Genomic DNA, 25,399 nt, shown 5'->3' on the forward strand with positions numbered 1-25,399 from the left:
CCATTCAGCTAATTTTTTAGTTCAGAATTTGTTTTCTTCAGATCAGATATCTCATTGTTAGCTTGGGTTAAACATTCCGTTAATTCTACAATCTCCTTTCGTAGTTCCATGAATTCATTCTCCCACCATTTTTTATTATTAGTCATCTCCCTTTCCATGTCTAAGATTTGACTCGGATTTCTTCTTTTGTACTTACCAAAACCAGGAAAAGATTCTTCATTATACAGTCAGAATCTTCCTGGTGTTTCAAAGCCTCTGTTTACATTAAACCTTGGCATGGTGGCCCTAGATGGCTTTCCTTTTGAGCCGACATTCAGCTCAAAATCATTGTTTTTATTTTCTTGCATTTTCTCTAATTAAATCAATTTAACGCTGCAGAGAAATAATTTTTGGTAATCACAATTGCTCCCCCTTCCATTCAATACAAAACAGGCCTCTTGTTTTCTTTGCACTATCAAGAATTTTTGTCTTATTCAGCAGCCTTTGGAGCTCAAATTGGTAGGTGTTGACAGCTCAGAATTTCGTGTGTGTGTCTTATACAATGTGACTTCCATCACTTATTTGAGTCAGATGAACTGAATAAACCTTCCTTGAATTGGTCATGTTTAGATTCAGATCTTGTCAGCCCAATCATGGAATGTTATGGAGTTATATTGAAATATAACTATTTTGGTCAGCTGGACCATTGCCCACTTTCAAATCTCATGACATGAAAAAGCTATAGCAAAATTTGAGTCATTGTAGTTGTGGTGCAGTGAGTACACTTGTAGTTATAGGATGAATTTTACCTCATTTCTAATGAAAAAGTGTAATGGAATATATGATAGCACAATATTTGTTAGTGCTTCTTCATATTTTATATTAGGGCATGGCATGTACAAAGGGTCTGTTTAGGTACAAACTTGAGTATGAAATAGTTTGTGTACAAAACATCCACTATCCTATTAGAGTATATTGCACACTTTCAGAGTTAGATGTTGATATTATAATTACATTTTTTTTTTCAGGATGAGGGTAAATATCACCACTTTGGAAGAGCTATCTGTAGATTCCATATTTGTCATACAATGAAAAGGAACCAGTGTATCTGAGACACAGTTATATCACTAGCTATTTTAGATATCACGTGACGACGCTCACTGGAGGTAAGCCTCTCCAGTGTGACCTGTGCACTTATGCCTTCTCACAAAAGGGTTCTCTCAATTAGCATATGATGAGCCACACAGGAGAGAAGTCATTCCAATGTGACTTGTGCAATGTAGCTTTCTGACAAAAGAATCACTTCAGATTTCATATGATAACCCATGCTGGAGAACAACCATTTCCAATGTGACCTGTGTGATAAAGCTTTCACACAAAATTGTCACCTAAAAAATCACTTGGCAGCCCTCACAGAAGAGAAGCTTTTCCAGTGTGAACTGTGTGATTCTGCGTTTTCAAAAAGAATGTTCTCACAAAACATACAAGGATTCACATAAGAGAAAAGCCTTTTCAGTGTGCCCTGTGTGTTTCTGCTTTCTCACGAAAGGGCTCATTCACTGAGCATGTAATGTAAGGACCCACACAGGAGAAAAGAAAAGCCTTTACAGTGTGGCCTGTACAATAAAGCTTTCCCATGAAAGAATTACCTCAAAGATCATGTGATGATCCACACAGAGAGAAGTCTTTCCAGTGTGACTTTTGTGATTCTGCTTTCCCTCAAAAGGGTAATCTCACACAGCATATGAGGATCCACACTGGAGAGAAGCGGTTCCAGTGTGCCCTGTCCAATAAAAATTTCTCACCAAAGGGTTCTCTTACACAGCATATGAGTACCTACACAGGAGAGAAGCCTTTCCAGTGTGGCCTGTGTAATAAAGCTTTCTCACAAAATAACCACCTCAAAGATCATGTGATGACCCACACAGGAGAGAAGCCTTTCAAATGTTGCCTGTGTGAAAAAGCTTTCTCACAAAAGAGTCATCTCACTCTGCATATGAGGACCCACACAGGAGAAAAGCCTTTCCAGTGTGACTTGTGTGACTCTGCTTTCTCACAAAAGGGTTCCCTCATTAAGCATATGAGGACTCACACAGGAGAGAAGCCTTTCCAGTGTAGCCTGTGCAATAAAGCTTTTTCACAAAAGAGTCATCTTAAAAGGCATACAAATATGCACACAAGAGAGAAGCCTTTCCAGTGTGGCCTTTGTGTTTCTGTTTTCTCACGAAAGAGTTCTCTCACTAAGCATTTGAGGACCCACACAGGAGAGAAGTCTTTACAATGTGGCCTGCATAATAAAGCTTTTCCACGAAAGAATTACCTCAAAAACCATGTGATCCACACAGGTGAGAAGTCTTTCCAGTGTGACTTTTGTGATTCTGCTTTTTTACAAAAAGTTTCTCTTACACAGCACATGAGGACCCACACAGGAGAGAAGCCTTTCCAGTGTGGCTTGTGTGATGAAGCTTTCTCACAAAATAATCACCTCAAAGATCATGTGATGAACCACACGGGAGAGAACCCTTTCCAATGTGGGCTGTGTGAAAAAGCTTTCTCACAAAAGACTAATCTCACATTGCATATAAGGACCCACACAGGAGAGAAGCCTTTCCAGTGTGACCTGTGTGACTCTGCTTTCTCACAAAAGGGTTCTCTCACTAAGCATATGAGGACCCACACAGGAGAGAAGCCTTTCCAGTGTGGCCTGTGCAATAAAGTTTTCTCACAAAAGAGTAATCTTAAAAGGCATACAATGACCCACACAGGAGAGAAGCCTTCCCAATGTGACCTGTGTGAATCTGCTTTCTCATGAAAGAGTTCTCTCGCATATCATATGAGGACCCACACAGGAGAGAAGCCTTTCCAGTGTGACCTGTGTGATTCTGCTTTCTCAAAAAAGGATTCTCTTGCACATCATATTATGACCCACACAGGAGAGAAGCCCTTCCAGTGTAGTCTGTGCAATAAAGCTTTCTCGCAAAAGAGTCATCTTAAAAGGCATACAAGGACCCACAAAGGAAAGAAACCTTTCTAGTGTGACCTGTGTGATTCTGCTTTCTCAAGAAAGAGTTCTCTCACACATCATATGATAACCCACACAGGAGGGACGCGTTTCCAGTGTGGCCTGTGCATTTCCGTTTTCTCACTAAAGGGTTCCCTCATATAGTATATGAGGACCCATGCAAGAGAGAAGCCTTTCCACTGTGACCTGTGTAGTTCTTTCCCACAAAAGAGTTCTCTCAGAATACATATGTTAATCCACACTGGAGAGAGGCCGTTCTAAAGCAAACTGTGTGATGCAGCTTTCTCACAAAAGAATCAGCTCAAGTATCACAGGATGATCCACCCAGGAGAGAAGCCTTTCCATTGTGACTTCTATGATTCTACTTTTTCAAAAAAGGGTTTTCTCACACAGCATAGGAGGACCCACACAGGAGAGAAATCTTACCGATATGACGTGTATGATTCTGCTTTCTCACATAAGGGAAATCTTGCACATTGCATGAGGACCCACACAAGAGAGAAGGCTTTCTAGTTTGACCTGTGTGATTCTTCTTTCTCCCAAAAAAGCTATTCCAGAAAGCATGAGGACCCACACAGGAGAGAAATTTTCCAGTGTGACCTGTGTAATTAATTTTTCTCAAAAGGCTCATCTCACCCGGTATATAAGGACCCACAATGGAGAGAAGTCATTCCTTTGCGACGTAGCTTTCTCTCAAAAGAGATCTCTCGCAAACCCTATGAGGACCCACACAGGAAAGAAGCCTTTCCTGTGCAGCCTGTGTGGTGAAGGTATCTCACAAAAGGGTTCTCTCACAAAGCATATGAGGACCCACAATGGAGAGAAGCTATTCGTGTGTGACTTGTCCAATGCAACTTTCTCATGAATCGCCTCAAATATCACGTGATCCCTGCACAGGACAGTAGCCTTTCCAGTGTGACTTGTGTGATTCTACTTCTCACAAACAAGGTTTCAATCATCATGTGGTGACTCGTACTGGAAAGAAATCATTCCAGCATGACCTGTGCAATGCAACTTTCTCATGAAAGAATCACCTCAAATATCACGTGATACCCCACACAGAATAGTAGCCTTTCCAGTATAACCTATGTGAATCTGTTTTTCACAAATGAGGTCTCGATCACCACATGGTGACTTGTACTGGAAAGAAGCCATTCCAGCATGACCTGTGTGATGAAAAGTGTTCCCTTTAAGATTTGTGCATGTATTCGCACACACGTTTCACAACTAGTGCACAAAGGAAAAAAGTGTGTTCACAATGTTTTCCATTTGAAGATCAAATATTTTGATTAGTGATACTAATCCTTTAATTTCATAATAATGGATTCAAACCAAAAGGAATGTGATTTTGAGAATCTGACATTGACCTTTGAAATGTAAGTGTACAATTTCATAATTTTACAAGTTTTCAGAACTTTTGTGCATTGAACAGTTATACATCACCATTTTTTCCTTGTTTATGTTTCAAATTCTATTTAGAAAAGAATAAATCAGTAGACTTTCCTACAGAAACCTACATTTCAAAAATAACAACAGGAGCAAAGAAGGTACTGATGAAAAAATGGCTACTACAAGGGCCTTGGAATAGTAGACACATGGATAAAACTCTGAAACAAAGCCAAAGCAAAAAGCAGAAGTTAAAATTTATGATAAAAGAAAAGGGAGCTGTTGGAAAGGCCCATCCCAACTTTGTATTTTAATAAAAAGGTAAATGACGAGAAACAAAATAAGGCAACAACCATATTCAGTAAATAGTGCACAGATATGGTCTTATTCTGTAATCTGTCATGAATTTACAAATGTAAAAAAACATATTGAAATAACAAAGTTGCATAGAAGTAATGCATATTGTCAAATTCAAAAGAAGCAAAGGATGTGAAATGAAAACAAACTGCTAGCTGCTAGTGAATGGCAGGATGAAATACCTGTCAAGCTACTGTAGAGTCTTGCCATAAGTTTGATTATAAAATGGTAATTAAAGCATAAGAAAACTATGTTTTTTGTCATTCAGTATATATTTGTTTCAGAAGAAATGCAGAATGAAAACACAATGTAAACACATGACACAGTATGAATACCACATACTGAAAAACAGTAGTGTATATACACTTGAAAAGAGGAATTCATATCAAATTGTTTAAAAGAAATACATTAAATAAAACATATTGCATGCAGAGAAAAAGCATAAATTTTTCAACTTGTGCTGTAAGACTTGAAAAATCATAGAAATTACGTAAAACTTACAAAAAAAAAAAAAAAAAAAACAGAAGACTTCACAGGGCATATTCACTGAGGATGAGGGTGGGAGTATATCTCCTAAATTTAAGGTTCCTAATTGGTTCTTATGAATACGTCATCATGACGTAATAGAGGGGTGGAGTGAGAGCTATATTGTACCCCATGCCAACTTGTGATGTATTCATGTACCCAAAAAAAAAAAAAAAAAATAATGAAATCCCTGGCCTTACACAAGAATGGTCAATGTTTGATATCTCCATTATTTCACATATTGATTCTTCATTTTGTTGTGAACATGTTACTACAGTTTGTGTTAACTATCATGATTTTCTCGCTGATACTTCAGAAATAATTAGTTTAATGTTACAATAAAAAATAGATACAAAATTATCTGAAAGTTAATACAAATGGTAGTAGTTGCTCTTCAGAATGAAGTCCTGAGACTTGGAAAAGTTGATGGATATTGGAGGAGCCTTTCTTGTCTCACTGTGAGTGAGGTTTTAGTCCAATGGATAAAATAAAAAACAAGCTTAGAAACCATTTAGGAGAATGTCATTTGTGTATGTTTATGAATGAAAACCTACAGATTGTATGGAAATTAAATAATTTTAGATTTTGTGTATATAAAGTGGGTGAATGCCAAAAACAGAAGAGAGAAGAAATATGGAGTTAGAAACTAGAATGAAAGTTGAGAATTAGTAATGGACTTATTTTTATATACATTTAGAGTTATTTGTTAAGTTAGAAAGGTTAAATGTAATCATTCCTTAGTGTACTTTTTATTTTATTTCAGATGAATATAAAATACATATTGAATATTTTTGTCAGCTCTGTCATTGTTGTCACACAAAGGACTCTTAAAATTGAAAATCAGTGCAAAAAAATTAAATGATAAGATATATGCCTAATGATTTGTCTTATTTATGAGAAGCCAAATTTATGAGTTATTTCTAATACATAATAAAATATTACACTAGATGGCACTCAGAGAACACATAACTCCACCAGTGTCAGTCACAAAATCATAAAAGATAATTTCACCCACATTATAAATGATAGGTGGGGCCACTTTGTATAAAATTAATCAAATTTGTATACAGTCTATAAATGCCAGGGTTACAAAAAAAAATCCTTGATCAGCATACATATCTGAATATGCCTCAAATCCTAATAACTTATTTCTTGGCCTAAGATACGCCTTTCCACAAAGTTTTATAAAAATCTGTTAAATCTTTGAATTGTTGCAAACAGACAAACCAACAAAAGTTATGGCAAAAATACAACTTCTTTTGTGGAGGTAATGATACACACATAGAAATTGTGAGCATTTGCTTTACTGTTTGATATGGTGACTGGACTAGGTGCGCACATTTTGCAAAGAAGGCAAATTTTGCACACAAGCAAAATTCTGCACTCACAGAAAGCGATGTCCCGCAAGGATCAGTACTGGCCCCGAACATGTTCGCTGTATAAATTAATGACATGAATGAAGGTGTGGAGTGCTATATTAATTTCTTTGCAGGTGATGCAAAATTACTAAAGAAGGTAAAAACGGAAGAGGACTGCAACTCATTGAAACAAGATCTGGACACGATCTGGAATTGGACTCAAAAGTGGGAAGTAAAATTTAATATAAAGAAATGCAGTATAATGGAATTTGAAAACAGTAAAACCAGAATACCAAAAGGTTACAGAATTGGGGAAGAAAAAGTAAAAAAAAAAAAAAAAGCAAACTCAAAAAAAGATCTTGGAGTGATGATTGGAAAGGACATGAAACCAGATAAACATAGAAATAAAATTTCGGAGAAACCAAAAATCTATTGAGGTCAATCAAAGTGGCATTTGCTTAATTGGATGAAGAAATGATAAAGAAAATACTAACTACACTAATAAGACCAAAACTAGAGTGTGCAGCATCGCTTTGGACACCCAGTACCAAAAAGAATATTAAGAAACTAGAAAGAATACAAAGAGCGACAACCAAACTAGCACCGACTCTCACCGAACTAACATATGAGCAAAGAGTGTCCAAATTGAATCTACCAACTTTGGAACAAAGAATAGAAAGAGGAGATTTGCTATCTACAGAATAATGAAAGGAATGGAAGTTTTAGACAGGAACGACTTGTTAGTGTGGGACAACGGTAAAACGAGAGGACACGGAAAAAAACCTGAAAAAGAACAGTTATAGAAAAAACTTGAAAAGGAACAGTTTCCCACACAGAGCAATAAATACATGGAACAAATTAGACAACAAAACAGTATGTGCAAACACTATACAAGATTTTAAGATAAAACTTGATGCAGAGAGATACAAAGACGGGTCACCACGAGCATAGCTCCCCTCCGGTATATTACAACTAGGTAAAAGTACAACTAGGTAAATTAGAGAGAACATCGGTGATGGAGCTTTTGCATGTGGTGACCCACACAGGAGAGAAGCCTTTCCAGTGTAACTTGTGCAGCTTTCTTACAAAAGGGTTCTCTCACACAGCATACTTGTGAAAAGTCCTTCCAGTGTGACCTGTTTAATGCAGCTTTCTCACGAAAGCCTGATCTTGCATGGCATATTATGACCCATACTCATGAGAGACCTTTCCAGTGTAACATGTGTGATGTACCTTTTTCACAAAGGTGACCTCATATATCATGTGATGACCCACAGGATTGAGGACGAGGACTTCCTGGCGGAATTTGATGGCCACAAGTGGGAAGTAGAGTGGTATCCGAAGGAGGGCTTGCCCATTTTGAAGAACAAAGCCGACTGCTACGCACGGACCCTCAGAGAAGGGGTGAAGGACGGCTTTGACCTTGAAGTGGAGCGCTAGATCGAGGAGGGAATCTTGAGTCCTTGGGCGGAACCGGTGGAGGGCGGAATCCTGCCCTTGATGGCAGTGGTACAGCCAACCAAGAGCAAAGTACGACCGGTGCTGGATTTCCGAGAACTGAACCACTTTGTGAAGTGTCATACTGGCGATTATTTTGTAGACGTGTGTAGCGAGACCCTACGTAGGTGGCGCCGAATGAGGGGGGCGTCCGCGGTTGAAAATTGCGGGCGACTTTCCTGCAAATTTACGTGGCGAATAAGCTATGGAAGTACCAGCTAGTAAAATACAAAGAGAGAACTTACTGCTTGACCAGACTGGGGTTTGGGCTCAGATCGGCCCCGAGGATCATGACAAGAATCCTGAAGACGGTACTGGAGAAGACTGAAATGATGAAGAAGGGCACTGACTCGTACCTCGACGACATACTGGTGGACGATAGCGTAGTATCATCGTCGAGCGTAGTGGAACATTTGGCTCGGTACGGATTGATAGCGAAAGAGCCGGAGCCATTGGAAGGAGGAGCAGTGTTGGGACTGCGACTGGAAAGGAACGGGAGCGAAAAGCTGATGTTAAGGAGAGGGAACGAGATCCCGAAGGTGACGGATGAAATGAGCAAACGAGAGCTTTTCTCCCTTCGCGGCAAATTAATGGGCAAATACCCGATCGCTGGTTGGCTCCGTCCGGCGTGCAGCTACATTAAGAGGAGGTTCGGGGTCGAAGGATTGGGGAGAGAAGATTGGTGAGGACACGATAGCCATGATACGTGACGTCGTACAGCGGACGATGCACGATGATCCAGTGAGGGGACAGTGGAACGCGCCCCAGCAGGACCAAGGCGTAGTGTGGTGCGACGCGAGTAGCATAGCGACCGGCGCCGTCTTGGAAATAGGGGGCATTGTAGTCGAAGATGGAGCGTGGCAGCGGAAGAAGGACGACTATCAACATATTAACGTCAGGGTTGGAGGCGGTCATAAAAGGAGTCAATTTGGCGCTGAAGTGGGGGCTGCATGAGATCGAAATCAGAACGGACTCGGCCACTGTAGCATGGTGGATGAACTCGGTGCTGACGGCTGAGAAGAGAGTACACACGAAAGGGGCTGCAGATGTCCTTGTGAAGCGCCGTTTCGGGATCATGAATGAGGTAATCGACGACTTCAGCATGAAGATAAGGGTGAGGGAGGTACCCTCGGAGATGAACAAAGCAGATGCGCTAACCAGAGTGAAGAAAAGCTGGCTGAAAGCGAAGAAAGAACAGGACGAGGAGAAGCTCAATAGGTCATTGTTCCTGGCAAGGAAGGTTGACCCGAATATAATATTCGAAGGAAGAAGTGCGGCATGCGGTGAGGGCGTGCGCCCGCTGTCAATCCATAGACCCCGCCCCCATACCGCACTCGGCGGGGAAACTGTGCGTGGGAGAAAACTGTAGGCGGCTGCCGGTTGACGTAATCCACTATCAAGGCACCAGATACCTATCGATGGTCGATTGCGGGCCAGGGCGGTTCGGCATCTGGCGAGAACTGAAGGCGGATAATGGAGAAGAGATTGCTCGGGTGATGGACGAGATATTTTTGGAACGGGGCCCAGTGGATGTAGCCCTGATGGACAACGACACGGAGGCGTTGAAAAGCACATTGGACAAGTGGAACACAAGACGTTTCTTCCGGGCACCTTACCGACCGAGCGGAAAAGGGATAGTAAAACGACATCATCGTACAATTAAGTCCATGGTCGAGAAGGCACGAATACTGCCGACGGAGGCAGTTTTTTGGTATGACATGACCCCCAGGCAATACTAAGATGACTGTTCGGTCCCGCAAAGAGCCGTGTTCAAATACGATTGGCAGCATCCCCAGAAGGGGTCGGGACCACCGGCCAATGCCGAAGAAGGCCCCGCCTCAGTGTAGGTGGGGGAGGAGGTATGGGTGAGATCAAAGGACAGGCAGTGCACGTCACACTGGACGAGAGGGACAGTGACGGAGGTGAATTCGCGGAACAACGTCTCTGTTGAGGGAGTGCCGCGGCATATCTTGGATGTTCGGCTCGTGGTGAGTGAAGGAGAAGACGAGAAGGAGGGCCACGGAGCGACAGCGAATGAGGAGGCGGTGTCATGGAGACCCCACCGAGACAGGCGTCCGCCAAGGTGGCTACAGGACTATGAAGTAGGAGAAGAAGGAGTAGGTTGATCTCGAGATCAAAGGGGTGTGCGGTGTACGAGACCAAAGATCGAGGTACCAGCCGAATAACTCCCATGGGAACAAGGGGGACGCTCCACCTGACCGGAATACACCGGCCGATAGAAAAAGAAAAACGCGGGAGTCCTGGGGTGACCACAGCGGATGCAGGGGCCCACCTAGGATATGCTGTTATACGTGTAATCGCTTAAGGCATCTCGCGAGGAATTCTAGAGAGACGGAGATTATTTGTTACGAATGCAAATAACCTGGACATATCGCTCGCCAATGCGAGCAGGGAAACGGACAAGGGGCGGCTGCTGTGCGAGTTGCCGCCCAGTCAATATAAGGGCACTATCCAAGTGTATGCCGATTGAGGATGTCTGGTTGAGAGGAAGAGGTGAAAGAGCACTAGTAGATTTCAGCTGTTCAACCACGATTGTGACGGCCGACTTTATTAAAGGATTCAGACAGGAAGATATGGCCTTTATGACAGCAGTTCACGGAAGTGAGACGAGGTGTGAGGGCAACCAGGAAGTCGAGATAACGTTGAAGGGCATTCCGATACGACTAAGAGTGCTATTTATTAGAAGGATTGTAGAGGAAATTGAAGTGGTGCTAGGAATGGATGCAATTACACAGCTCGGAGAAGTCGCGTTTGCCGCCGGACAAGTGAGGATTGGAGCGACAAGTGAATCGAGGGCGGAACGGAAAGGGAGGAGTTGTCAGAGGCCGGAAGTAGACGTGGAAATGACAATGAGGCCCATGGAGGGCAGTGTCACCACGAAACTCGACCCACAAGGAGAAGGCGGCGCCTTGCACAATTGAGGACAAAGACTTCCTGGCGAAATCTGATGGCCAGAAGCGGGAGGTAGAGTGATAACTTGGAAGAAAGGCTCACCTCTATTGAAGAACAAAGTTAACTGCTACAATCAGAATCTCGGAGAGGGGGTGAAGGATAACTTTGACATCGAAGTAGAGCGTTGGATTGATGAGGGAATTTTAGGTCACTAGGAGGAACCGGTGTAGGATAGAATCTTGCCGCTGATGGCAGTGGTACAATCAACCAAGAACGAAGTACTACCGATGTTGGATTTCCGAGAGCTGAACCAGTTCGTGAGGTGTCATACTGGCGATGATTTTTTGTATATGACGAGACCCTACGCAAATGGCGCCAAATGAGGGGGCCGTCCACGATTGCACATGGGGCTTACCTAGTAATGCACGTGGTAAAGAAGCTATGGAAATACCAACTTTTAATATATAAAAGTAAAATGCATTACTTGATCAGACTGGGATTTGGGCTGTGCTCAGCTCTGAGGATAATGACGAGGATCCTGAAGACAGTACTGGAGAAGACTGAAGTGATGAAGAAGGGCCCGGACTCCTACCTCGATGACATATTGGTGGATGATACTGTTGTACCGGAGTCGGACATAATGGAACACTTACCTTGGTTCGGATTGGGCTCGAAGGACCCGGAATCGATTTGGAGGAGGATTGGTGTTGGGACTTCGACTAGAGAGAGACGGGGACAGAAACCTGACGTTCACGAGAGGCAACGAGATCCCGAATGTACCGGAGGAGATGAGCAGACGAGAGCTCTTCCCGCTGTATGGCAAATTGGTTGGTCACTACCCGATCGCCGGTTGGGTCTGTGTAGCGTGCAGTTATATTAAGAGGCGGTCAGGGTCGACGGCTTGTGGAGAAAAGGTTGATGAGGGCACGCCCACGATGATACGTGACGTCGTGCGACGGGTGAGACGTGAGGATCCAGTGAGAGGACAGTGGGGTGCACCACAACAGAGCATGGGAGTAATATGGGGTGATGCCAGCAGCACAACAACCGGCGTAGTCTTGGAGATAGGAGGTGTGGTAGTCGAAGATGGGGCGTGGCAACGAAAAAAAAAGGTGACTACCATCACATTAACGTATAAGAGTTGGATGCGGTTGTAAAAGGAGTCAAAATGGCGTTGAAGTGGGGGCTACGTGAGATTGAAATCAGGACAGATTCAGTCACAGAACTCAATGCTGACGGTTGAGAAGAGAATACGCACTAAAAGGGTAGCAGAGGTCATTGTGAAACGGCGCCTTGGGATCCCGAGGGAGTTAATAGATGAGTTAATTGTGAAGGTGAGCGTAACCCAAGTGCCGTCAGTGGTGAACGAAGTGGACGCGCTAACCAGAGTAAAGAAAAGTTGGCTGAGAGTGCCGGAAGAGGAAGAGAAGGTTGAAGTGTGCGTCGCGGGGTCCCTGTGCGCCAAAGAATTGCATGGAACACATCACCTGGGTGTTGATAGGTCATTGTTCTTCGCAATTTACCCGAATATAACTAGGGGAAGAAGTCGGCGGGTGGTTAGAGCATGTGTCCGATGCCAATCAATAGATCCCGCTCCTGGACCGCATTCAACAGGGAAACTCAACATAGAAGAGAACTGGAGAAGGTTGGTGGTCGACGTAACCCAATATCAACGGGGCAGGTACTTATCGATGGTTGACTGTGGCCCAGGATGATTCACCGTCTGGCGGGAGCTGAAGGCGGAGACGGGAGAGGAAATTGCAAGGGTGGTGAATGAGATATTTCTGGAACGGTGTCCAGTGGATGAAGTCCTGATGGATGGATAACACGACGGCATTTCGGTCGAGAGCACTGAAAGAAATGCTGCACATGTGGAGCACGAGACGCTTCTTCTTTAGGGCTATGTACCGGCTGAGCGGAAATGCAATAGTAGAACGACACCATCGTACTACCAAATCTATCGCCGAGAGGGCGTTAATGCCGCCTATGGAGGCAGTCTTCTGGTATGATATGTTCCCTAGGTCAGGCCAAAACGAAGACTCGGTGTCACAAAAAAACAAACAAACAAATAAATAAATAAATATATAAATAGGTAAATAAATAAATAGGTAAATAAATAAATAATATAAATGGCGGAATCTCAGGGTAGCGCTGGTGCTACCGGCCAATGATGAACATAAAAACATAAAAATGAAGGAGACTGCATGAGACCATAAGGCAGCTCCATATCCACCACCACCTGTCATCCCCATCCATAAAGTCATCTAACCGTTTCTTAAAACAACTGATAGTTTAGCGCTCACTACATGGTTACTAAGTCTATTCCATTCTTTGACCATCCTCTTAGTGAACCAATTCTTGCCTATTTCCTTCTTATATCTAAATTTGTCCAGTTTGAATACATTACTGCGAGTCCTGCCCTGTTCTTTTAATATGATGACCGCATTTGCATCACCCTTGTTTAAGCTTTTGATCCACTTTAACACCTCTATTAGATCACCCCACACTCCGTCTCTCCAAAGAGTGTAAGTTAAGGTGCCTAAGCCTCTCCTCGTAAGACAAATATCTGAGTCCATATATAATTTTGGCCATTCTTCTCTGTACTGATTCTTGTGAATTTATGTCCATTCTATAGGACGGAGACCAAAACTGTACCGCATAGTCAAGGATGGGTCTAACCATCGCTAGATAGAGTTTGATAATTACCTCTGCACTCCTATTCGTTACTGTCCTAGCAATGAAACCTAATGCTTTGTTAGCTTTATTCCTGCCGCTAATGCACTGTTTCCTGGTTTTTAGGTCTCGCACTAATTTTTTTTTTTTTTTCTAAAAACATGTTATCTAAGCTGAATCTATTTTCGGGGTTGTGTTGCCTTACGTTTGACACGCTACACTTAGAGATATTGAAGGTCATTTGCCATTTCACCGACCATGTGAACAATTTGTTAAGATCATCTTGCAGAATCTCTGCGTCGTCTTCTGACCTAACTAGGCATTCTATTTCAGTATCATCCGCGAACTTAATAACATCACTATCCCATCGTCTAAGTCGTTTATGTACATAATGAACAACAAAGGACCCAAAACCGAGCCCTGGGGGACCCCACTAGTAACATTGCCCCACCTGGATTTTACTCCATTTATGGTGACCCGCTGTTTTCTGTTACTAATCCAAGCTAATCCATTCAGACACTTTTCCTCCTATGCCATGGGCTTTGATTTTATTTAGTAGTCTCTGGCGTGACACCTTGTCGAACGAAGAAGGCGCTGCCTCAGTATAGGTGGGTGAGGAGGTATGGGTGAAGCCGAAGGATAGTAAGTGCATATTACAGTGGACGAGGGGTATCGTGACTGACGGAGGTAAATTCACGGAACAACATCTCTGACGAAGGAGTGCCGCGACATATACTGGATCTTCGTCATGTGGTGGATGACGGAGGAGGAAGAAAGTCACGACGCTGTAGTGGATGGGGGAGCAACACCTCGACGAACGCAGCGTGAGAGACGTCCTCCAAAATGGCTGCAGGACTACGCAGCAGGAGACGAAGGCGACGAAGAACAGGTTGATCTCGAGATCAAGGGGGGTGAGGGTGGGATTGAATGTGGTGAATGTGATACGGATACGGGTGTACAGTTGGCACCCCAGCACGGGGTCAACTGACACCATCTACAAGGAGAGCGAACGGACCGTTTCCTGACTGTCTCTAGTTACAGTGTAAGTTTCTTTGTTTATGTAAACTAAATAGTTTGTGATTGTGTACATCATTTGTTATTTGTGTATTCGTCTTTTTCTTTCAAGTTCACTGTCTTTCTTTAGCCTAGTGACTGATATAGCGTGTTTCTAATCACCTCTGATCCATCTTGCTGCTTTATTTCGTGTGGTTCCCAGACTGTGTCACAATATTCTCAGTCATTCCTGCATCTAACCTACCACCCTTGGTCAGAAGCAATGCAGCAAGACACAGCACATCCACACAAAATTTACATGAAAATATAAATAAAAACTAGAAATAAAAAATAAAATATAATATATAAATAGTGAAATGTATAATACGAGATATTAATTATATAATGTAAAACATAGAGTAGCAAGTAGAAATAGGAAAAAATATATGTATGTGAAGATTTGGAGTCTGGTATCCATATTGGAAAATTGTAAACACCAGACTCAATTGAAGAGTTTATTTGCCCGACGTTTCGATTCCCGTCCTGGAATCGTCTACAGGGGGTATAATGGTTACAAGATTGTGAACTCATATATAAATCGTCAAAGTGGTAAACCTGGGAAAGGTTTACACTCTCAAGTACATGCACAATGCAAACCTCTTTACAATATTAGATACACTACAGTTGAAATGGAATATTGGTACCAATTGAAATAAGATTAAATATACAAATTGAATAGAATAAGTTATATGGCTGTGAACATAGAACAAGTGTATAAAAAAGCATCAATACGTAACACAAACGTAAAAACACCAGAACATAGGACAAAGACGCAAATGGAGGTGGGCCAAATATCCGCAATAAAATGTCAAGAACAAACGACTAAACTAAAATCAGACAAATTAAAATAAGAAGAAAAAATAAATAAATAAATAGAATAAAATAAGATAAATGGCTGTGAACATCAAACAAGTGCAGCAAAAAAGCACCAATAAGTAACACAAGCATTAAAAAAAAAAAAAAGGAAAAACAAAAAAAAAAAACATAGTCCAAAGACGCAAATGGAGGTGGACCAAATGTCCACAATGAAGGATGAGGGAACAGGAGGAAAAGGTCTCAAGAGCAAACGACTAAATTACAAACAAATAAAAAAGGAGATACAAAGAAGATAAAAAGATAGAGGAGAAAAAAGGAAGTAGACTAAAACCGAAAAAAAGAAGACAAAAGTCAGGGAAGGCGAGTTGAAAAGGTGCACTGGGTGACCGCCTCCGAGAAAGGAGGTCGGACAAAAGCCACCTGGTGAACAAATGTCAGGTCGTAAAGAAGCAGACAGAAACCGGAAAAACTGAACAAAGGAATGAGACTGCGTTACTCCTCGTTCCTAGATAAATAGGACTGACATCAATGCACCTGTTTATGCAGTTGCTCTTAGTTCCCCATGCCTCCAAGAATAGTCTTTTCTTGTTGTTATTTTCTTTGTGTATAGTTGTCACTCCATCCCAATCAATCCTGCGCTGGTGTTCTGTAGTGTGTCTGTACAGGGCCGATTTCGGATCTCGTCTTACTGCACGTTGGTGTTCTTATACTCATGTGGCTAATTTCTTTTGCGTTTCTCCTACGTATACCGCGTCACAATCCGTGCAGCCTATGCGGTAAACTACACCGGCCAGTTGTGTATGTTCTTTAGTGTCTTTGACCTTGGTGAGATTTCGATTTAAGGTATTGAGGGGTTTATGTGCCACTTGCACTCCGTTGTCTCGTACCCTCCGATGCTCCTTTGATTTAGGGGATTGTGACTCAAGGTGTCATGTGTGGTCCTTGTTCTAGGGTGTTGGTGCGTCGTGCCTTTGTCCAAAGATGGTGGGTATCATTTTAGTTGTGCACACCTGTGCGATATAGCATTAGAAAATTAAATACAAATTTGATAAATTATAATACATGAACATAATAGGCGATTTTCTTGGTGGAAATGGAAAACAAAAAACCGTGCTACAAACAAATTTACTAATGAATGAAGCCACTAGAATACAGTCCAGACACCATGCCAGTGCAGTCAATATCAGACGATAGCTTTCATGTTGTGGACCTGGTGTTCTCTAACTCCGGTGACGTGAATAAGTGTTGTGCAGCTGTTGCAAAGACAGTAGGGCTTCCTTGGACTTTGTGAGAGAATTTGGAGCTCTGCCGTCGTCTGTTAATTGCCCGAGGTTGATAATGAGGCCGTCAACATCCGTGACGATGACCAGGATTATCTTTAGAATTTAAGGTACTTATGTACTAAATATAGGTTAGGCTGCAATAGAATAGATTAATTTATCATCCTTTCATTTCTTCGACCTCGGTATTTATCAAAACAAACGGCATATCATTGAGCCGCCGCAACTTCGTTCATTAGTAAATAGGTTTTAACAACTTTTTTTGTTAATTATTTCAGGCAAGAAAATTACATATGCTGATCTATTATAATTTACAAAATTACTAATCAATTTTCCATTGCTATATTGTGCAGGTGTGCACAAATAAAATTTTACCAGATGGTGTCTCAAGTGATTCCAGCAGTTGAAGTACCTACATTTGTTTATATATAGCTTGTAACAACTTTTTCTGTTATTGCTTTGCATCAAGAATAACATATATTATGTTGATGTATTATAATTTATCAAATGAATTACTTTTCTATTGCTATATTGCAAAGGTGTGCACTTCTAAAACCTTACCAAGAAATGAACTGGGTGAACATTTCATATTTACCAGTAGGTAGCTTAGGTCAGGTCAGATCAGATCTGATCTCACAGCTGTAATCCGTACCCCTATCATTGTCTAGCTGTTATCATCGAGTATTTTGAACTCTATGTATAAGTGTAAAAATTAAGTAATGTTGGTAGAGATATCTTGAAAATTGAGACCTGCAAAATTTTTTGTACATCATAAAGATATTTGCTGGTCACACAGCTGCAATTTTTTCCTATATCATTGTCTAACTCATAATTTTGAGTATTTTGAGCCCCCATATACAAGTACTTTAAATTTACATGAAAAATTAAGACTGGCAAGCATATTTTTTTATATTCACTCCACAAGTCCACATTGCATTAATTACAAGTCATTGCATTCTAATATGAGTAGTTATACCCTCCCTTAAATAATTTTACATGAATACTGGACACAGGTTTATGACTAAATCAAATCCAGCTTAGGTAGGTCATTCCTCTGATTTGTGTCCTTTGTGTCACCCCCCCAATTGACCTTGACCATGTGTGTCTGCTAGTATAAGACCTTCCATCCACAAAATCATATTAAATTTCCTGATTCACCCAGAATTGATCAAGTCTCCTTTTGAATTGTACTACAGAAGAAGCCCAATTTAATGAATCCCTAATTAATTAGCAGAAACCAGATTTAACGGAAGTTTAAAATAATTAGGGGAATGTTCTGGAAAGCTCGAATCAATGAACCCATTAGCCTGTTCAATACAAGTCAGATTTTTGCGCACAGCATTGGATACCTTATGTACAATGATGCATCGCGATACTCGCATGTTGAAATATAAAGTCACTACTGCATTACTCATTCTCTTCCACACTGATAAACACAGAAAATATGATCAAGCTATTTCAAAGAAGTTGGGGTAACTTATCTGTAACTACAAAATAAATATCAAGACGCTGATTCTGGCATCCTCAAATGCCTACTTGCATATAATGACACCCAAGTAGGTGTCATATTAAGGAAGAGGTTAATCCACACATATTCCATTATTTACAGTCATCCCACATTTTGGGAACAGGAGCCTGGAAGTTGGGAATTGGGTTTTTTGGGAGGGTAAGTAAAAGATGAGTGGGTAATTCTAATCTAACCAACTAAATCTAACCTAGCCTACCCAATCCCACACATGCATAACCTAACATTATAGCCACTGTGTTCAAACTAAAGGCAGGAGTCATGGCCCTGCAGGATAAACATTGATTGGCAGAGTCCCATGACACTCATGATTACATATGATTGGCTATGGAGGTCCAACAGCAAGGCTTGGGTGGCACATGACCTTTTACTGATGGGATCAATGAGTTGTTTGGTCCTTCTGTGAAAAAACTGTTTGAAATTAATCTGCCATTACATGTCTTGCTTGTTATGGATAATGGTCCTGCTCATCCTCTAGGTCTAAAAGATGATCTCCTTGATGAATTTCAGTTCATTAAGATCCAGTTCTTGCTTCCCAACCTCACTCCTCTATTCCAGCTCATGGACCAGCAGGTCATCTCCAACTGTAAGAAGCTCGAGACTAAAGCGCTTTTCAAGCATTGTTTTAAGGTGACTGAGGGGACCAATCTAATTCTCAGAGGTGTGGAAAGACTGCTTCCACTTCGTTGCCTGCCTGAAGATGATCACAAGGCATGGGAGGGGGTCACCAAGAGAACCCTTAATTAGGCTTGGAAGAAGCTTTGGCTGGACTTTGAGAGGTTGGAATCGGTGCCTGTGGAGTCTGTAGTCGAGGAAAATGTGTCTTTGGCCAAGACCATGGGGCTGGAGGTGGATAACAACAACATCGGCAAGAAGAGCTTGTGGAAGAGAATAGGCAGGAGCTGAGCACTGAAGAGCTTATGGTGTTGCATTCTGTTTCACAGCAAGAAATTCTGGTGGAGATTTCGTCAGGTGGGGAAGAGGTAACAGCCTCAGCAGAGCAACAACCTTCCAGTGCAGTAAGGGAGATGCTTAAAGTATGGGAAACCGTTTCATCATATATTGAGAAGTATCACCCTAATAAGGCAGTGGCTATGTGCACTACAAATTTAATAATAATGCCAAATTTTGAAGCATAGACAAAAACAAATGTCTCCAGACGGCTTTCTGGTGAAAAAGGATTCAAAAGAAAGTGCCAGTTGTACCAGTGTTTCTAAAATATTTAAAGCTAGAGAGTCAGTTGAGTCTATTATGGCAGTGAGTGAAGAGGAATTTCCCTTGGTGGAAGATTCTCCTTCACTTCAATAATCCTCCCCCCTGTCTCCGTCTCCCTTGTGACAGGAGCTACCTTCTTATTTTTTGTAAATTGCAACAGTATTGATATTTATTCTTATTTTATTTTACTAATTATTCTTTTCCAGGTTTATCTACTGTACATTGAAATATTTTTACTTATTGCAATAATCATTTAAAAAGTTATATAAGGTATTATTATAAATTATTTTTTTATATTTTTTCTTAAGCATGGGATACATTATTGTATTTTACATTTATTCCTATGGAAAAATTGTTTCACTTAATGAGTAGTTAACATTATGAATAAGATTTAGGGATGAATTATACCCGTTAAGCGAGGTTCCACCATATGTCTTTCATCTTGGTCTTTGGATCACGTGTTGGACTCGTGATCGACAGCTATTTCCCTCCTGGAAGAGAGCTCAGAGCTCGTATGACTGATCTATGGGTAATGCTGTGACCTTACACATACACACACACCCACGAGAGTTGGAGTAACGACTTGAAGTGCAGCGATACTGAAATTTCAGCCCTGGGCAGGATTCGAACCCAGACCGCCGTAGTGACAGTCAGAGACTTCACCAACCATGCCACCGATGTGTGTATATATATATGTGTGTGTGTGTGTATATATATATATACATACACTTGTATCTATATACATATGAGGGATTCTCAATAAGTAATGAGAAAATGTCAGGCGAGACATTAAATATGATTTGATCAAAATACTACTTCATGGTGAAGTACACATACATATATTCTATAAAATGACTAACTGGTAACTTTCTATATTTGTAGGTCTGAGTGCAGCAGTAAACGTGGTGGAACCAGTCTGATTTGGTTTGCCAATCTGTGAACATTTGTCAAGATGCAGGGAAACATGGAGCAACGTTACGCCATCAAATTTTGTGTTAAACTTAAGAAACCCAAACAAGAAGCTTATGGAATGTTAAAGGAGGCCTATGGGGATGAACAGAGGAGCCAAGCAAGTATCTATCGGTGGTTTAACAGATTTTCTGAAGGAAATGAACAGGTTGAGGATAAACCCAGATCTGGAGCACCGAAAAGTGCACGCAAGGAGGAAAACATTGAGGAAGTGCAAAGGTTAGTGATGCAAGACTGTCAAATATCTGTGAGGATGATATCTGAAGCTGTTGGTATCAGTATTGGCACAGTAGAGACGTTTCTTACAGAAGATCTGCAACTCCACAAAGTCTGTGCCAAGTTCGTGCCAAAGATCCCCCCCGATGACCAGAGGCAGTTTTGTGTGGAATGTTGCACTGACATTCTCGAAATGATAGAGGCCGATTCAGGTTTCCTGAATAAGGTAGTAACTTGCGACGAGAGTTGGGTGTTCACCTACGACCCTGAGAGGAAACGTCAGAGTGCTCAGTGAAGCATGCAACCTCCCCCAGACCCAAAAAGGCAAAGATGAGCAGGTCGCAAGAGAAGGCCATGGTCATTCCTTTGTTTGACTCCCAGGGGCTCATTCACATTGAATGGGTTCCTCAGGGTCAAACCGTCAATAAGGAATATTACCTTACTGCTCTGAAAAGGTTCAGGGAGAAAATGAGAAAGAAGAGGCCTCAGCAGTGGAGGAGTGGTCAGTGGTGGTTCCACCAGGATAATGCTACATGCCACAAGTTAACACTGGTGACCTCCTGGATGGCCAACAGGGGAATGAATGTGGTACAACACCCACCCTACAGCCCTGACCTAGCCCCTTGCGACTTCTTCCTGTTTCCATGCATGAAAGACAGCCTCAGGGGAACCAGATTCCAGTCAACAGAGGAGCTGAAAGAGGCATCAGAAAGTTTCCTGAAGGGACTGCTGAAAAAAGACTTTGAAGAGGTCTTCTAGGATTGGGAGAGACGCATGCAGAAGTGTGTAGATGCGAGAGGCAATTATTTTGAAGGAAACAAAGTTTTGTAAGCTTATGAAAATAAATAGCGTCTCTCCTGACACTTTCTCATTACTTATTGAACATACCTCATATACACACACTCACATACACACACAGTAAGGAAGAGCTGGGGCTGAAGTCCCCTATAGCCTTCCTTACCATGTCATTGGGATGTGCAAGCCTCCCCACCCACCACCACCACAACAAGGTGGTTCCCATTGCAGGGGAATGCAAGAAAGGGTGTTGGATAGGTGTATGCTTTGACTGCCACCTCCCTAATAGGATGAAAAAAGGCCTATTTGTATGTACTGTTGCCAGCACTTATAACTGGTACATTGGTTGAAAAGTGGCTCATGTTGGAGTTGATCTGGCAAGTGTGTGTTTACAATGTAGTAAAACAGTATGAATGGGTTGGAGCATACACCATTATAATGACTAGTACAAAGTAAAGAGAAGGGAAGCTAAGCATAAGATAAAGGAAGCAAAGAGGAGAGCAGATGTGAAATGGGGTAAAAGTATGACAGAAAATTTTGAAAGCAACAAAAAGATGTTTCGGAAGGAAATTAAAAGAGAAAAAGGAGGCAAATCAAGTAGAGAAGAAAAGGTAAAAGGTGCAGATGGAGAGATGATAATGGAAGAGAAGGCAGTGAGAGGAAGGTGGGCAGAGTATTTTAGGGAGTTGCTAAATGTGAAGGAGGATAGGGAGGGAAAGGTAGTTGCAGTGGGAAGCGTTAAGAAAATGAGAGTGATGAGTGAGGAAAATGGAGGAGAAATAGGGAAGGATGAAGTGAAAGCAGCTGTTAAGATGATGAGAGCAGGTAAGGCACCTGGGTTGGATGGATGCCATGCAGAATGTCTGAAGAAAGGAGGTGCAGTGATGGTGGACTGGCTGGTGAGGTTGTTTAATGTTTGTTTGAGAGAGGGTAGAGTGCCGGAGGACTGGACGAATGCCTGTATTGTTCCTCTTTACAAGGGAAAGGGGGACAAGTGTGAGTGTAGTAGTTTCAGAGGGATCAGCTTGTTGAGTGTAGTTGGGAAGGCTTATAGGAGGGTCTTGATTGAGAGGATTAGGAGAGGAACAGAGGGAGTAATTGGTGAGGAACAGTGTGGGTTGTGTAGATCAGATTTTTATGGTAAGACAGATATGTGAGAAAGCTATAGGAAAAGGTAAGGATGTTTTTTTTGGCTTTTATGGATCTGGAACAGGCTTATGACAGGGTAGACAGGAAGGCACTGTGGGAGGTACTGCAGATATATGAGATAGGAGGAAAGCTGTTAAGAGCAGTCAAGAGTTTTTACGAGAGTAGTGGAGCTTGTGTTAGGATTAGAAATGGAGAGAGTGAATGGTTTGAGGTAAAGGTGGGACTTCGTCAGGGATGTGTTATATCGCCCTGGCTGTTCAATCTCTACATTGATAGGGTGGTGCGAGAGGTGAATGCAAGGGTAGTGAGTCAGGGGTTGGAGATGATTTTAGAAAATGGAGAAAAGTGGGATGTGAGTCAGTTGTTATTTGCTGACGAAACTGCTCTTGTTTCAGGATCAGAGGAGGGATTGAGGAAGTTATTGAAAGAGTTTGAGAAGGTGTGTGAAAGAAGGAAGCTGAAGATAAATGTGGGTAAAAGTAAGATGATATGTACAAGGGGAGAGAGTGACATTAGGCTGGAAGGGAGCATTAAGGGTGAAAGACTGGAGGAAGTGGATAGTTATAGATACTCAGGTGTGTATGTGGCAGGAAAGGGAGGAGTGGGAGTGGAGGTAGAATGTAGATTGAGAGAAGCAAGTAAATGCCTTCATGGATTTAAAAGTGTAATGAGAAATAGACATCTGGAAATGGATACTAAGAGGAGGTTATATGAAGGAGTGATTGTGCCAACAGCATTGTACGGGGCAGAAACATGGAACATGAGAGAAGGAGTTTGAATGTGAGATGAAATGTCTGAGAAGTATGATAGGGGTTACTAGGCTGGATAGAGTGAGAAATGAGGAGGTGAGGAGGAGAACAGGGCTGGAAATAGAACTGGGAGATAGGGTTGATGAAAGAGTATTAGGATGGTTTGGACACATGGAAAGAATGATAGGTCATGGCATGTACAAAGGATCTTTTTAAGTACAAAATTGAGTATGAAATATTTTGTGTGCATAACTTCCACTATCTTATAAAAGTATATTGCACACTTTACATTTTTTTCTTTCTTTTTTTTCAGGTTGAAGGTAAATATCACCACTGCTTTGGACGAGCTATCTGTAGATTCTGTACTTGTCATACGATGATAAGGACCCAGTGTGACATCTGTGCCACAATTATATCACTGGTTATTTTAGATATCACTTAATGACCCACACTGAAGGGAAGCCTTTCTAGTGTGACCTGTGCAGTTGTGCCATTTCACAAAAGGATTCTCTCACAAAGTATATGATGAGCCACACAGGAGTGAAGCCTTTCCAATGTGACCTGTGCAACGTAGCTTTCTCACAAAAAAAAAAAAAAAATCACATCAAATTTCATATGATAATCCACACTGGAGAAAAGCCATTCCAATGTGACTTATGTGATAAAGCTTTTGCACAAAACTGTCACCTTAAAAATAACTTGATGGCCCACAAGAGAAGAAAATCCTTTCCAGTGTGACTTGTGTGATTCAGCTTTCTCAAAAAAGGATGCTCTCACAAACCATACATGGACACACACAAGAGAAATGCCTTTCCAGTGTGACCTGCATGCTTCTGCTTTATTGGAAATGGCTTCTCTTTCTCAGCTTATGAGGACCCAGACAGTAAAGAAGCTTTTCCAGTGTGGCGTGTGTGATTCTGCTTTCTCAGAAAAGGGTTCTCTCAATAGGCATATAAGGACCCACACAGGGGAGAAGCCTTTCGAGTGTGACATGTGTGATTCTGCTTTCTCACAAAAGGGTCATCTCACACAGCATATGAGGACTCACACAGGAGAGAAGCCTCTCCAGTGTGGCCTGTGCAATTCTGCTTTCTCACGGAAGAGTTCTCTCACTAGGCATATGAGGACCCACACAGGAGAGAAGCCTTTCCAGTGTGGCCTGTGTGATTCTGCTTTCTCACGGAAGGGTTCTTTCACACAGCATATGAGGACCCACACAGGAGAGAAGCCTTTCCAATGTGACCTGTGTGATTCTGCTTTCTCACACAAGGGTCATCTCACACAGCATATGAGGACCCACGCAGGAGAGAAGCCTCTCCAGTGTGACCTGTGTGAATCTACTTTCTCACGGAAGAGTTCTCTCACTAGTCATATGAGGATCCACACAGGAGAGAAGCCTTTTCAGTGTGACCTGTGTGATTCTACTTTCTCACAAAAGGGTAGTCTCACACAGCATATGAGGACCCACACAGGAGAGAAGCCTTTCCAGTGTGACTTGTGTGAATCTACTTTCTCACAGAAGGGTAGTCTCATACGGCATATGAGGACCCACACAGGAGAGAAGCCTCTCCAGTGTGGCCTGTGTGATTCTGCTTTCTCACAGAAGAGTTATCTCACTAAGCATATGAGGACCCACAGAGGAGAGAAGCCTCTCTAGTGTGACCAGTGTGAATCTACTTTCTCACGAAAGGGTGATCTCACATGGCATAAGAGGACCCACAGAGGAGAGAAGCCTTTCCAGTGTGGCGTGTTTGATTCTTTCTCACACAAGGGTCATCTCACAGAGTATATGAGGACCCACATAGGAGAGAAGCTTTTCCAGTGTGACCTGTGTGATTCTGCTGTCTCACAAAATGGTAATCTCAATAGGCATAGGAAGACCCACACAGGAGAGAAGTCTTTCCAATGTGACCTGTGTGATT

The 25,399-nt window shown here is 42.0% G+C and overlaps 1 protein-coding gene and 1 pseudogene across 2 annotated transcripts in view; both read left to right on the forward strand.

Moving 5' to 3' along the window:
* Positions 1-25,134, forward strand: part of LOC143031664 (uncharacterized) — a 34,247-nt gene extending 9,113 nt beyond the window's left edge. Inside the window, exons 1-2 of one of the 2 annotated variants that reach the window (XM_076195778.1) lie at positions 16,777-16,969; positions 23,791-25,134. In XM_076195778.1, coding sequence (XP_076051893.1) covers positions 24,283-25,134 — 852 coding nt within the window. In that variant the 5' untranslated portion in view covers positions 16,777-16,969; positions 23,791-24,282. Of the gene's footprint in view, positions 1-16,776; positions 16,970-23,790 lie in introns of those variants that run through there. The other variant, XM_076195779.1, reaches the window with a different exon arrangement.
* Positions 1,034-6,055, forward strand: LOC143031662 (uncharacterized; annotated as a pseudogene).
* Positions 25,135-25,399: the final 265 nt, after the last annotated feature.

The sequence above is a fragment of the Oratosquilla oratoria genome, chromosome 12, assembly GCF_046742065.1.
Source record: "Oratosquilla oratoria isolate Oo_2021 chromosome 12, ASM4674206v1, whole genome shotgun sequence".
In the NCBI taxonomy this organism is placed as follows: Eukaryota; Metazoa; Arthropoda; class Malacostraca; order Stomatopoda; family Squillidae; genus Oratosquilla; species Oratosquilla oratoria.